The 14010-nt window shown below is 46.0% G+C and overlaps 1 protein-coding gene across 1 annotated transcript; it reads left to right on the top strand.

The window, feature by feature from the left end:
* The first annotated feature begins 2588 nt into the window (after positions 1-2588).
* On the top strand, positions 2589-12791 carry mycbp (MYC binding protein). Its single transcript, XM_067426312.1, has 5 exons — positions 2589-2776; positions 11554-11626; positions 11763-11811; positions 12356-12485; positions 12598-12791. The coding sequence occupies exons 1-5, from the start codon at positions 2603-2605 to the stop codon at positions 12637-12639; spliced, it is 468 nt and encodes a 155-aa protein (XP_067282413.1). The 5' UTR covers positions 2589-2602; the 3' UTR covers positions 12640-12791.
* Positions 12792-14010: the final 1219 nt, after the last annotated feature.

Below are 14010 nucleotides of genomic sequence, written 5' to 3'. Positions count from 1 at the left end.
CTTGCTTTCCCTTTCTGTAGTGAATAATGGACTGGGTTTGAGACTGCGTTTAAACTGCGCATCGCGTGATATCCACTGACTCGCGTTCATGAAGAAAAACAACACATTGCAACATGACATTGTGTCAAGATGGAGAAGGTTAAATATGAATTAATATAAAAAATAAAAATAAAAATGTGAAAGTAAAACAAGTAAATTAATGATCAACTAGCTAAATGAATAAAATGCACTGGATATATACAACACAAACTGGAGGCACAACAGTTTACTTCTGCTGTTTGACAGCTGCCTACATAATTAAAGATCTCCCTCTTTTCGTTTTCTTCCTCAATGCTTTTAAAAATGAAATGGTTGAACTTCTGCTTCGGCGCAGGCGCAGTGAGGGGAAACAGGTCATCAGTTCGTGGCTTTGCTTCAACTGTGCGATAACCTCACGAGGGGCGAGCAGAATATCTGACACGCCAGAAGTTCATCCGACCATCAGATTCCCGATCGGGAGAGGTTTGTCGCCTCTTGTTTCCCCCTGTACACTGCACGAACACCTCACGACAAACCACACACGATAAACCTGAGAATCGGCTCGACCCAAAAAAGAGTCGCACGAGTCAGAATTCGGCTCGAAATCGGACGAAAATCGCACAGTGTGTGCCCGGCTTTAGGGAATACACATATGACCCACTAAGGGCTGCAGAAGGAAGATCACGGGGGTGCCAGCCGCAGGTGGATTTCTAACCCCAGGAGGCGGCAGGCTTGCCAAGGGAAGACACCCGCTCAGGGAGGCTTATGCCTGGTTCAGACTACACGACTACACGAATTATTAGCCCGAATTTGGCACAATCTGTTTGATGTAAGGTGTCGTAGGGATTCGTAAACGATAATGGACGTCGGGACGCAAGGAGGAAAGGCTCGTGGAGCGGTGGCAACAGTGACGTACTCCTGCCTGTACGATGTGTCCTCGACGGACTACCACAACCAAATAAGAAAAATGCTGGCGAACAATACAGGAAGCACTTCAGGAACCCGATGAGTAACGTTACTGGAATCTAAGCTTAATAGATGCTTTACAAATACGTTGTGGTGGCCAGCTTTTACTACTGGCTAATAACTAAATATTTAATATAAAAGAACAATATTTTACCTCAAGTTCTCTTTGGAGGATTGGCAGGCCTTACTGTCCTCTTCCAGCAAGCCAGGAACGGGTTCTTTGTTGGGTTTTATTTTTATTTTTGCGCTTTTCTAAACATAAAACAGCCAAAACGCGCTGCTTCAGGCATCGTTTGTTTACGCTCTTGTTTCTTAAAGTTGATGACATCACACACGCCGTGACAACAAGCGATGATTCGTCGAGTCGCAGCGTGTAGTCTGACATGTTTCTAGTCCAGGACAAGATTTTAGGAGTAAAAATCACATAATCTGACACAGTAACTGACGTAACAGACAAAAATATCTTGTAGTCTGAACCAGGCATTACGCTGGAAATACACACGTGGGGTCGCCGGAGGGGAAGCACGCTCATGGGGCACGGACACGAGTGTCTGGGATAGGGCAGACTTACTGGCGTCGGCATCGTCAGGGCCCACACTAACATTATGATCAAAGTTATTCAACTAAATAAAATACAATTAATTAATGAATTAGGTCATATTTAATTCTATAAACTATCCAAATCAAACTAGCCAAATCAAATGTTGTTTAACACTGTGACGCTGCTTTGACACAATTGTCATTGTAACAGCGCGATATAAATAATGTTGATTTGTTGTTTAATACGTAAGATTTTTAGTGTACTTTGGTTAGTTTTATTTAGGCTCGATTTAAATTAGATAATCGACTGATAGTTAGGATAGTTATAGTGACATTCATATAGGCTAAGTTAGAAACTAGAGACATAAATTAGAGACATAGAATGATATAGATTCATATGTGACATATAGATAAGATAAATATATTAATATAATAGATAAAAATGGAGGCTCCATGTTGTTGTGTATTGCTGTACATATGTGCTGTTGGAGCATTTCCATTTGGAAACACCGGATATGGTGAGGTGTAGGCTATGTATTGTGTATTGTACTGTAATAGGCAGATAGATTTAGCCTAAAACGCATGATGCATTTATTTATTGAAAAAAGAGAGCAATAATTTTCCCTCTCTTGTATATATATATATTTGTGCATGCCAGCAATTAACAAGTGTCCCTCGTGAGAGGATTTTTTTCAAAGGCTGGAGAAGTTATATGCAAAAAAAGAAGTCGCCTATAAGTCCTTCAACAGCAGAGCAATTCATTCTTTTAATGTTATGTAACAACTGTGGCTGTATTATTTTATTAATCTTAATTTTTCATGACAAAAACGTGTTTCACAACGAGGAGGCTACAGGTTACCAAACCAGGGATATTTCAGAGCAATCCACGCTAGTGTCCGCTAGATGGCGACGCCTCGGTCTGCCCATACTTTAAACTTGAGGGCAACATTTATTTCCTCAATATCATGTTAACAAACCACATGCTTTCCCAGAGGAGACTTACTTTACCTGGCCCATAGCCAGACCCATTCGATAATAAGACTGTTCTGCTGGATTAAACACTAGCTATCTATCTACAATGGCCAAAACAAAACAGGCTCGATTAGATGACGGTCCCTTTAAGCATTGCCAGGGCGACGGTGTGTGTTGGCTCAGTGGCTTCCGCCTTTGCTCAGCGCATGCGCACACTAGAGTCGTCTGTCCGACGCGAATCAAACATTTCGTGACATTATTCGCCATGGCGCACTACAGAGTGAGTAAATAAACAAACAACACTACAAACCTCGAGATTTATCCATGTAAAGACGCTGTTTAACCAAACCCGAAAGCATTAGACATGTTGTTTAGCTTTTAAAAGCCGTATATCTTTCGTGGACGCTTTGGAGGAACGTGTGTGTGTGTATGTGTGTGTGTGTGTTTGAATCTGAGTGAGTGTGTTTGTGAGACAGTGTGTGTGTGTGTGTGTGTGTGTGTGTGTGAGAGAGAGTGTGTTTGAATCAGTGTTTGGTGGTTTTAAGTGCCTGAATGAAGTCTGTTCTGCTCAAGTTCACACAGCTGTAGAGCATCTCATTAACACACACACACACACACACACACACACACACACACACTAGTTATAAACATACTCACACAACACGCCATTTTCCTCTTAAATACAACACACTTAACACACTCTCAGGGCTCCACATTAAGTGTGTTCCTGTGCTTCTCCTTCAGTCAATCGCTCATTCACTTGTCCGAGTAAAAAAAGTGTGTGTGTGTGTGTGTGTGTGTGTGTGTGTGCGTGCGTGCGTGCGTGTGTGTGTATGTTGTAAATATAACTTATTCTGAACTAATATTCTCACCAGTGTTTAATCAGCTTTGACATATTTTAAATCTGCATATTTGTGATATATTAACTTCTATAAAGGGCATTTTCCCCTAATCTGATTAAATATAAGCTGTGCTTCAGGTTTCATATTATATTCTTAAATTTGATCTATACATTAAAATAAGACACTATAGGACTTTTACCAATCAAATTAAATAATTTACAGTGAAACATTACACCTGCATTAAACAATGTTATGAGATTTGTATTTTTTGAATAAACAAAAATGGTAAAAGTGTGTGAAACTACCCCCCAGCAGGTGAGTCTTAGGCCCTGTCCCGAATGGCCCCTAAACCCTCACCCTTCCTCTGAGTCCGGTGCACTTTAACACCCTAATGCCGCTTTGACTGCCGGTAGAAGTCCTCAGCGTAGCTCAGCTGAAGTCATTACTCATGAGCACCCTTCTTTAAGCTTTAATGACGAATGGGACGCCCTACGGTCTCGTGGACTTAACGGACACCCGCACGCAATGGCCATTTGAAGTCCACAAGGCCGAAAGTGCACCTGATGAAGTGTGCCATTTGGGACAGAAGGTGTTTCTCAATGTCAAGGACGGATCCTTCCAAGTCCCTTCCTTCAGAGGCTAGGCTAGCTCCTCTTTAGCATTCGGAGAACACGTAAATGGAACAGGCTAGCAAGTGCACGTCATTGCGTCATTACGTCAGTGAAAAGGTCCGTTGGCCATCAATAACGTTATGTGTAACGTTATTTGTATTTTTTTTATATCAATACAGTAATTTGTACCGGTATTTAAACGTTAAACTTTACTTGTATTTACTACGGTTATAACAAATGTTTGGAAACGTAAATAAAAGCGCTGTGGCCAGCAGCGAGGTGAGGGACCGTGAGAGCGGGCCGGTGGAGTGATGATGAGCGGCAGCTGATCGCCGCACCGGTCTCGGCTCACGGCAGTGACGGGAGTATAACTGGAGGAGCGTGGAAGACGAGAGAGGACAGGCCTGGACTTTATGTTATGGTTTGTTTATGTTTTATTATGTGTGTGCGGGCAGTCGCCCGTGAGGGGGCTATTATAAAGTTGTTGAACGTTTGCCGGTTCCCGCCTCCTTCCTTCCCATCTACAAACCCCGATACAAGCATATTTGCCCCGTTCACGCTCCGAGTCCGACTCCGGGAACGTCTGATAGCAAAGCTTCGCGCAGAGGATTGTGGGTGATTTGAGAACGCGAAGAGCGTGAAGGCTACTCATATGCATCCTTTCCTGTATATGACATATTTTTCGAACGAAGGACTCAGTCCTTGGTTGAAATTCCGAGGATCCTCGACATTGGAACAGTCCTTCGTCGGATGTCGATGACGTAGCATCCTTAGAATTCTGGCTTCCGAGGATCCTTCCTTGACATCGAGAAACGCCTAGAGCCTTAATGAGTGAGTCATTAGTTCAAACGATTCATTCAAACAGCTGATTCATTCAAGAATGAGGGAGTCGTTTACAAACAGGTCATTGAATCTTTGATTGAACCGATTCATTCAAACACTGAATCATTCAGACTAGGGGTGTGCACGAATATTCGAATAGTCGAATATTCGATCTGTAATTAACATTCGAAAACTAAAAATACTATTCGAATTTTATTTTGTTAATTGGCTGGCAGTAAATGCAGATATCAAGTGGTACCCTCAGGACAGAAGGACAGCCAAACATGGATGAGATGAAGGACGTGCATTTATTTACTTTAAAGAAAAACTAGGTTGGAGCAAAATTAGTAAACACACACACACTGGAAGGCCTACTGTTTCACTCCGCACTTCCCCCGCTGCATTCAGTCAGACTGAGCGCGAACGCTTAAAGGGGAAGCGGATAACGCATCCTAAGGTGCGCCACTAATTAAGGCCCCACCTACAACAATTGGTAGGAACTCCCGACTGGAACCATTGAAAATTAAACATAAATAACAATGAAAGGGTAAAATTAAGTTGTGATGAAGTTAAAACATTTACAAAAATATTTATTTCAACACAAATAAGTTAAGGTAAAATAAAATAATAAAAGTAGGATGACATAAAATAAAAAGTCACAAGCAACTGGCTACACAGTGCATCCATGAGAAATCCCTCTAAATCTCGCAGTTATATCTCAATCCACTGGGTGGCGTTGTGGAGCAGGTTAATAATTTAAGTGCATTTGATCACAATGTCATCGTCTGCCTCGCAATGTTTGGAATTAACGTTACTTCGATGAAAATTGAAAATGCTGTTTGCACTATGATGAAAATGCACAAAATGGAGTTACTTTTGATGAAATCAATTACTGAAACTGAGTTATAATGATATCACCACCACAAACGAGAATCACATGAAATCCAAACACCAGTGGAATGAGCGATCACTGCTCAGGAGTGCAGGTAAGCTCATCTGTAGCTAAGTTACCCCGAGTGCGAGTGAGAACTTATGATAGCAAAATGATCTCGAGACAAATGCTTCCTTTAAAGTTCTTTGAGGGTTTATGAACAGAAAATACAAAGTTCTTCACTCAGACTTCACTTAACCGATATCTTTGTCTCCGCAACGCCTGTCAGTGGCGCATTTTCTCACCCGAGAATAATATCATAATCCAATAATATTATAGTTTATCCCTACATGAAAATGTGAAACAATACAAAGTAAACACATCAGCCATATCAAACACACGCACACACAGGTCGGTAGGCTATAGCCTATTGACGTTTGTGTGTGTGTGTGTGTGTGTGTGTGTGTATACGTCACGCTAACTGACGCGCTCTGCTCGTGCTCCTTGAGCTTATAATGCTTTTGTTCTTTAGGCATTTTTTTACACACTGTTTAATGTTTTAAAAACCTTAAGATATAACGTAAGCGTGTTGTGTACATTGCCTAATCATAAGCTTGTTCAGAAATGGTGACGACATGTTTAGAGAAAAAAAGAAAGAAACATCTCTCATTTTCTCAAAATACCTAATTTAAATAAACGAATATTCGAATATTCGATTTTTATGAGCCCAAATATTCGAATACAATATTTTGGGAAAATGCCCATCCCTAATTCAGACACACACACACACACACACACACTCTGTTGCTGTGAGATGCGTTATGGTTCTGCTGTTTGGAACTGTTTTCGCTGCTGAAATAGAACAAAAAACAGTCAATATTGCATCTAAAATGTAAGTTACTAAATGTTAATTAATATTAGTTTATGGAGCTGTCATCTGAAATCCGTGTCGTTTTGAGTCCTGATGGTGTTCAGAAAAACACATTACCTTTACGCGTTACCTTTACGCGTTACCTTTACGCGTTACCTTTACCCGTTACCTTTACGCGCTACCTTTACGCGCTACCTTTACGCGCTACCTTTACCCGTTACCTTTACGCGTTACCTTTACGCGCTACCTATACGCGTTACCTTTACGCGTTACCTTTACGCGTTACCTTTACGCGTTACCTTTACCCGTTACCTTTACGCGTTACATTTATGCGTTACCTTTACGCGTTACCTTTACGCGCTACCTTTACGCGCTACCTTTACGCGCTACCTTTACCCGTTACCTTTACGCGTTACCTTTACGCGTTACCTTTACGCGTTACCTTTACGCGCTACCTATACGCGTTACCTTTACGCGTTACCTTTACGCGCTACCTATACGCGTTACCTTTACGCGTTACCTTTACGCGTTACCTTTACGCGTTACCTTTACGCGTTACTTTTACACGCTACCTTTACGCGTTACCTTTACGCGTTACCTTTACGCGTTACCTTTACGCGTTACCTTTACGCATTACCTTTACGCGTAAAGGTACCTTTACCTTTACGGTACGCAAATGCTCGATGCGCCTGCTTGAGGTTATCCCATGGCTCCTCCCACCTTAAAGGTACCTTTAAGGTACCTTTACCTTAAAGGTACACGTTACATTTACGCGTTACCTTTACGCGCTACCTTTACCCCCTACCTTTACACGCTACCTTTACGCGCTACCTTTACACGTTACCTTTCACTTCAAGAAATCCCCTTGACCTGGACAAGAGTTATTGTGGTGCCCTGCACCGTTATATAGTGTGAGTGAGTGAGCGAGTGAGCGAGAGTGAGTCTGTCAGTGAGTCAGTGAGCGTGAGCGAGTGAGTGAGAGTGAGTCAGTCAGTGAGTCAGTGAGTGAGTGAGCGAGCGAGAGTGAGTCAGTCAGTGAGCGTAAGTGAGTATGTGAGCGAGCGAGCGTGAGTGAGTCAGCGAGTGAGTCAGCGAGTGAGTCAGCGAGCGAGCGAGAGTGAGAGAGTGAGCGAGCGAGAGTGAGAGAGTGAGCGAGCGAGAGTGAGAGAGTGAGCGAGCGAGAGTGAGAGAGTGAGCGAGCGAGAGTGAGAGAGAGAGCGAGCGAGAGTGAGAGAGCGAGCGAGAGCGAGCGAGAGAGAGCGAGCGAGAGAGAGAGTGAGAGAGCGAGCGAGAGTGAGAGAGAGAGTGAGCGAGAGTGAGAGAGAGAGTGAGCGAGAGTGAACGAGCAAGAGTGAGTCAGTGAGCGAGAGTGAGAGAGAGAGTGAGCGAGAGTGAGAGAGAGAGTGAGCGAGAGTGAGTGTGTGAGTGTGTGAGTGTGTGAGTGTGTGAGTGAGTGAGTGAGTGAGCGAGCGTGAGTGAGTGAGTGAGTCAGTCAGTGAGTGTGTGTGTGAGTGTGTGAGTGTGTGAGTGTGTGAGTGTGTGAGTGAGTGAGTGAGTGAGTCAGTAAGTGAGCAAGCATGTGAGCGAGCGAGCGAGTGAGCGTGCAGGCGTGAGTGAGTCAGTCAGTGAGCGAGCGAGCGTGAGTGAGTCAGTCAGTGAGTCAGTGAGCGTGAGTGAGTCAGTGAGTGAGTCAGTGAGTGAGTGTGTGTGTGAGTGAGTGATTGTGTGTGTGTGTGTGAGTGAGTGAGTCAGTGAGTCAGTGAGTGAGTGAGTCAGTAAGTGAGCGAGCGTGAGTGAGTCAGTGAGTGAGTGAGTCAGTGAGTGAGTGTGTGTGTGAGTGAGTGATTGTGTGTGTGAGTGAGTGATTGTGTGTGTGAGTGTGTGAGTGAGTGAGTGAGTCAGTGAGTCAGTAAGTGAGCGAGCGTGTGAGCGAGCGAGCGAATGAGTGTGCAGGCGTGAGTGAGTGAGTGAGTGAGTGAGTGAGTGAGTGAGTGAGTGAGTGAGTGAGTGAGTGAGTGAGTGAGTGAGTGAGTGAGTGAGTGAGTGAGTGAGTGAGTGTGTGTGTGTGAGTGAGTGAGTGAGTGAGTGAGTCAGTAAGTGAGCGAGCGAGCGAGCGTGAGTGAGTGTGTGAGTGTGTGAGTGAGTGTGTGAGTGTGTGAGTGTGTGAGTGTGTGAGTGAGTGAGTGAGTGAGTGAGTGTGGTGAGTGAGGTGAGTGAGTGAGTGAGTGAGGTGAGTGAGTGTGTGAGTGAGTGTGGTGAGTGAGGTAAGTGAGTGTGTGAGTGAGTGTGTGAGTGAGTTTGCGAGCGTGTGTGTGTGAGTGAGTGAGTGTGTGTGTGTGAGTGAGTGAGTGAGTCAGTAAGTGAGCGAGCGAGCGAGCGAGCGAGCGTGTGTGCGAGTGAGCGTGTGAGCGTGTGAGTGAGTGTGTGAGTGTGTGAGTGTGGTGAGTGTAGTGAGTGTGGTGAGTGAGTGTGGTGAGTGTGGTGAGTGAGTGAGTGAGTGAGTGTGGTGAGTGAGTGAGTGAGTGTGGTGAGTGAGTGAGTGAGTGTGGTGAGTGAGTGAGTGAGTGAGTGTGGTGAGTGTGGTGAGTGAGTGTGGTGAGTGAGTGTGGTGAGTGAGTGTGGTGAGTGAGTGTGGTGAGTGAGTGTGGTGAGTGAGTGAGTGTGGTGAGTGAGTGTGGTGAGTGAGTGTGGTGAGTGTGGTGAGTGAGTGAGTGAGTGTGGTGAGTGAGTGAGTGAGTGTGGTGAGTGAGTGAGTGAGTGAGTGTGGTGAGTGTGGTGAGTGAGTGTGGTGAGTGAGTGTGGTGAGTGAGTGAGTGAGTGAGTGAGTGAGTGTGGTGAGTGAGTGTGGTGAGTGAGTGAGTCAGTAAGTGAGCGAGCGAGCGTGTGTGCGAGTGAGTGTGTGAGCGTGAGTGAGTGTGTGAGTGAGTGTGTGAGTGAGTGTGTGAGTGAGTGTGTGAGTGAGTGTGTGAGTGAGTGTGTGAGTGAGTGTGTGAGTGAGGTGAGTGAGTGTGGTGAGTGAGTGTGGTGAGTGAGTGTGGTGAGTGTGGTGAGTGAGTGTGGTGAGTGAGTGAGTGAGTGAGTGAGTGAGTGAGTGAGTGAGTGAGTGAGTGTGTGAGTGAGTGTGTGAGTGAGTGTGTGAGTGAGTGAGTGAGGTGAGTGAGTGTGGTGAGTGAGTGAGTGAGGTGAGTGAGTGAAGTGAGTGAGTGTGGTGAGTGAGTGTGGTGAGTGAGTGTGTGAGTGAGTGTGTGAGTGAGTTTGCGAGCGAGCGAGCGTGTGTGAGTGAGTGAGAGAGTGAGTGTGTGTGAGTGAGTGTGTGAGTGAGTGTGGTGAGTGAGTGTGGTGAGTGTGGTGAGTGAGTGAGTGAGTGTGGTGAGTGAGTGTGGTGAGTGAGTGTGGTGAGTGAGTGTGGTGAGTGAGTGAGGTGAGTGTGTGTGTGTGAGTGTGTGAGTGAGTGAGTGAGTCAGTAAGTGAGCGAGCGAGCGTGTGTGCGAGCGAGCGTGTGTGCGAGTGAGCGTGTGAGCGTGAGTGAGCGAGTGTGTGAGCGAGTGTGTGAGCGAGTGTGTGAGCGAGTGTGTGAGCGAGTGTGTGAGCGAGTGTGTGAGTGAGTGTGTGAGTGTGGTGAGTGAGTGAGTGAGGTGAGTGAGTGTGTGAGTGAGTGAGGTGAGTGAGGTGAGTGAGTGTGGTGAGTGAGTGAGTGAGGTGAGTGAGTGAAGTGAGTGAGTGAGTGAGTGAGTGAGGTGAGTGAGTGTGTGAGTGAGTGAGTGAGTGAGTGAGTGAGTGAGTGTGGTGAGTGAGTGTGGTGAGTGAGTGAGTGAGTGAGTGAGGTGAGTGAGTGTGTGAGTGAGTGTGGTGAGTGAGTGAGTGAGGTGAGTGAGTGAGTGAGGTGAGTGAGTGTGTGAGTGAGTGTGGTGAGTGAGTGAGTGAGTGTGGTGAGTGAAGTGAGTGAGTGTGGTGAGTGTGGTGAGTGAGTGTGGTGAGTGAGTGAGTGAGTGAGTGAGTGAGTGAGTGAGTGAGTGAGTGAGTGAGTGAGTGAGTGTGTGAGTGAGTGTGAGTGAGTGTGTGAGTGAGTGAGGTGAGTGAGTGTGGTGAGTGAGTGAGTGAGGTGAGTGAGTGTGGTGAGTGAGTGTGTGAGTGAGTGTGTGAGTGAGTTTGCGAGCGAGCGAGCGTGTGTGAGTGAGTGAGAGAGTGAGCGTGTGTGAGTGAGTGTGTGAGTGAGTGTGGTGAGTGAGTGTGGTGAGTGTGGTGAGTGAGTGAGTGAGTGTGGTGAGTGAGTGTGGTGTGTGTGTGTGTGAGTGTGTGAGTGAGTGAGTGAGTCAGTAAGTGAGCGAGCGAGCGTGTGTGCGAGCGAGCGTGTGTGCGAGTGAGCGTGAGTGAGCGAGTGTGTGAGCGAGTGTGTGAGCGAGTGTGTGAGCGAGTGTGTGAGCGAGTGTGTGAGTGAGTGTGTGAGTGAGTGAGTGAGTGTGGTGAGTGAGTGAGTGAGGTGAGTGAGTGTGTGAGTGAGTGAGGTGAGTGAGTGTGGTGAGTGAGTGAGTGAGGTGAGTGAGTGAAGTGAGTGAGTGAGTGAGTGAGTGAGTGAGTGAGTGAGGTGAGTGAGTGTGTGAGTGAGTGAGGTGAGTGAGTGAGTGAGTGAGTGAGTGAGTGTGGTGAGTGAGTGTGGTGAGTGAGTGTGGTGAGTGAGTGAGTGAGTGAGTGAGTGAGGTGAGTGAGTGTGTGAGTGAGTGTGGTGAGTGAGTGAGTGAGGTGAGTGAGTGAGTGAGGTGAGTGAGTGTGTGAGTGAGTGTGGTGAGTGAGTGTGGTGAGTGAGTGTGTGAGTGAGTTTGCGAGCGAGCGAGCGTGTGTGAGTGAGTGAGAGAGTGAGTGTGTGAGAGAGTGTGTGGTTTTGAAGGGTTAGTTGTAGTATCAGTTATAATAATAATAATAGATTTTATTTATAACGCTCTTTTCATTCTAAATAATCTCACAGTGCTACCTGTGAAAATAACAAAAATGAAAAAAACAGGTAATAATATATAATAATATCTTTCCTGTGTGTGGTGTCAGGCCTCGGAGTCGAAGCGAGAGCAGTTCAGGAGATATCTGGAGAAGGCCGGCGTCCTCGACAGCCTCACCAACGGTACAGCACATATATTATATTATATTATATTATATTATATTATATTATATTATATTATATTATATTATATTATATTATATTATTAATATATACAATATTAATCCTCCATGTGTTGCTGATCTGATCTATATTTCAGTCTTGGTGGCTTTGTACGAGGAAACAGAGAAACCCAACAATGCCCTGGAGTATCCTTTCTGTGTGTGTGTGTGTGTGTGTGTGTGTGTGTGTGTGTGTGTGTGTGTGTGTGTGTGTGTGTGTGTGTGTGTGTGTGTGTGTGTGTGTGTGTGTGCCGGTTCTGAGAGTGTGTGTGTGTGCCGGTTCTGAGAGGGTGTGTGTTTGTCTGTGTGTGTGTGGGCCGGTTCTGAGTGTGTCTGTGTGTGTGTGGGCCGGTTCTGAGTTTGTCTGTGTGTGTGTGGGCCGGTTCTGAGTGTGTTTGTGTGTGTGGGCCGGTTCTGAGTGTGTCTGTGTGTGTGGGCAGGTTCTGAGTGTGTCTGTGTGTGTGTGGGCCGGTTCTGAGTGTGTCTGTGTGTGTGTGTGGGCCGGTTCTGAGTGTGTCTGTGTGTGTGGGCCGGTTCTGAGTGTGTCTGTGTGTGTGGGCCGGTTCTGAGTGTGTCTGTGTGTGTGGGCAGGTTCTGAGAGTGTGTGTGTGTTTGTGGGGTGGCTCTAAGAGTGTGTGTGTGTGTATATGGGCCGGTTCTGAGAGTGTGTGTGTTCTTAACTCACCTTCAGCTTCATCAAACATCACCTGGGTGTGGCCGGGCCGGAGGAAGATGATTCTGAGGTTCTGCGTCTGGAACTGACCGACTTGCAGAAGAAATACGAGCAGCTCATGGCAGAAAACAAGGAGCTGAGAAACAGGGTGAGATTCTTACACACACACACACTCGCTCTCACACACACACACCCTTAACCTGAGCGTGCAGTGATCCGAGTCTCACTGAACCCGTGTGTGTGTGTGTGTTCATCTACAGCTGCTGCAGTACGAGCCGCCACAGGAAGAACCAACAGAATAAATCCTCTAGTTGCCATGTTGAGATGAATCTCGTTACATTACTAAAAATATGATTTGTTCCTTGGATTTTTGTTGTTGTAATACTGTCAAAGTCAGAATTTATGTTCAGCAAATTTGTGCCTGATATTTAATAAAAGCATTTTTTGCACTGTTCCTCATTTGTGGATATTGGTATAATATTAGAGCTCTATGAAACTACAACACTCAACATTAGTTATACACTAGATAATGAATATTTAAACGAGGCGTTGGTGATTTAATATAAAACTTTTATTAAAATATGCATCAGAAGGTTTCTTAGTTGAGCTCTGGAGTCTCCAGTCCTGTATGTCCATCATCTTAATAATAATAATAATAATAATAATAATAATAATAATAATAAACGAGAGACTGATGAATCAGGTCCAGAACATTAGAGTCCGCTTCAGATCCTGTCCATCGGGTCAGAATACTCCAGAAGGGCTCCTGAGGACCTCACTTTGCTTTAGGGTCCGCTTTAGGGTCAGCTTAAGAGTCCGCTTTGGGGTTAGTTTTAGGGTCCGTTTTAGGGTCCGCTTTAGGGTCCGCTTTAGAGTCCGCTTTAGGGTCCGCTTTAGGGTCCGCTTAAGAGTCCGCTTTAGGGTCCGCTTTGGGGTCCGCTTTAGGGTCCGCTTTAGGGTCCGCTTTAGGGTCCGCTTTAGAGCCCGCTTTAGGGTCCGCTTAAGGGTCCGCTTTGGGGTCCGCTTAAGAGTCCTCTTTAGGGTCCGCTTTAGGGTCCGCTTTAGAGCCCGCTTTAGAGTCCGCTTTAGGCTCCACTTTGGGGTCAGTTTTAGGGTCCGCTTAAGAGTCAGCTTTAGGGTCCGCTTTAGGGTCCGCTTAAGAGTCGGCTTTAGGGTCCGCTTTAGGGTCCGCTTAAGAGTCCGCTTTAGGGTCCGCTTTAGGGTCCGCTTAAGAGTCCGCTTTAGGGTCCGCTTTAGGGTCCGCTTAAGAGTCCGCTTTAGGCTCCACTTTGGGGTCAGTTTTAGGGTCCGCTTAAGAGTCCGCTTTAGGGTCCGCTTTGGGGTCCGCTTTAGGGTCCGCTTAAGAGTCCGCTTTAGGGTCCGCTTTGGGGTCCGCTTTAGGGTCCGCTTTAGGGTCCGCTTAAGAGTCCTCTTTAGGGTCCTCTTTAGGGTCCTCTTTAGGGTCCGCTTTAGGGTCCGCTTTAGGGTCCGCTTTAGAGTCCGCTTTAGGCTCCACTTTGGGGTCAGTTTTAGGGTCCGCTTAAGAGTCAGCTTTAGGGTCCGCTTTAGGGTCCGCTTAAGAGTCCGCTTTAGGGTCCGCTTTAGGGTCCGCTTAAGAGTCCGCTTTAGGGTCCGCTTTAGGGTCCGCTTAAGAGTCCGCTTAAGAGTCCGCT

Source organism: Pseudorasbora parva, chromosome 19 (genome assembly GCF_024679245.1).
Source record: "Pseudorasbora parva isolate DD20220531a chromosome 19, ASM2467924v1, whole genome shotgun sequence".
NCBI classification, from domain to species: Eukaryota; Metazoa; Chordata; class Actinopteri; order Cypriniformes; family Gobionidae; genus Pseudorasbora; species Pseudorasbora parva.
This window is presented reverse-complemented; position numbering and strand designations above follow the sequence as displayed.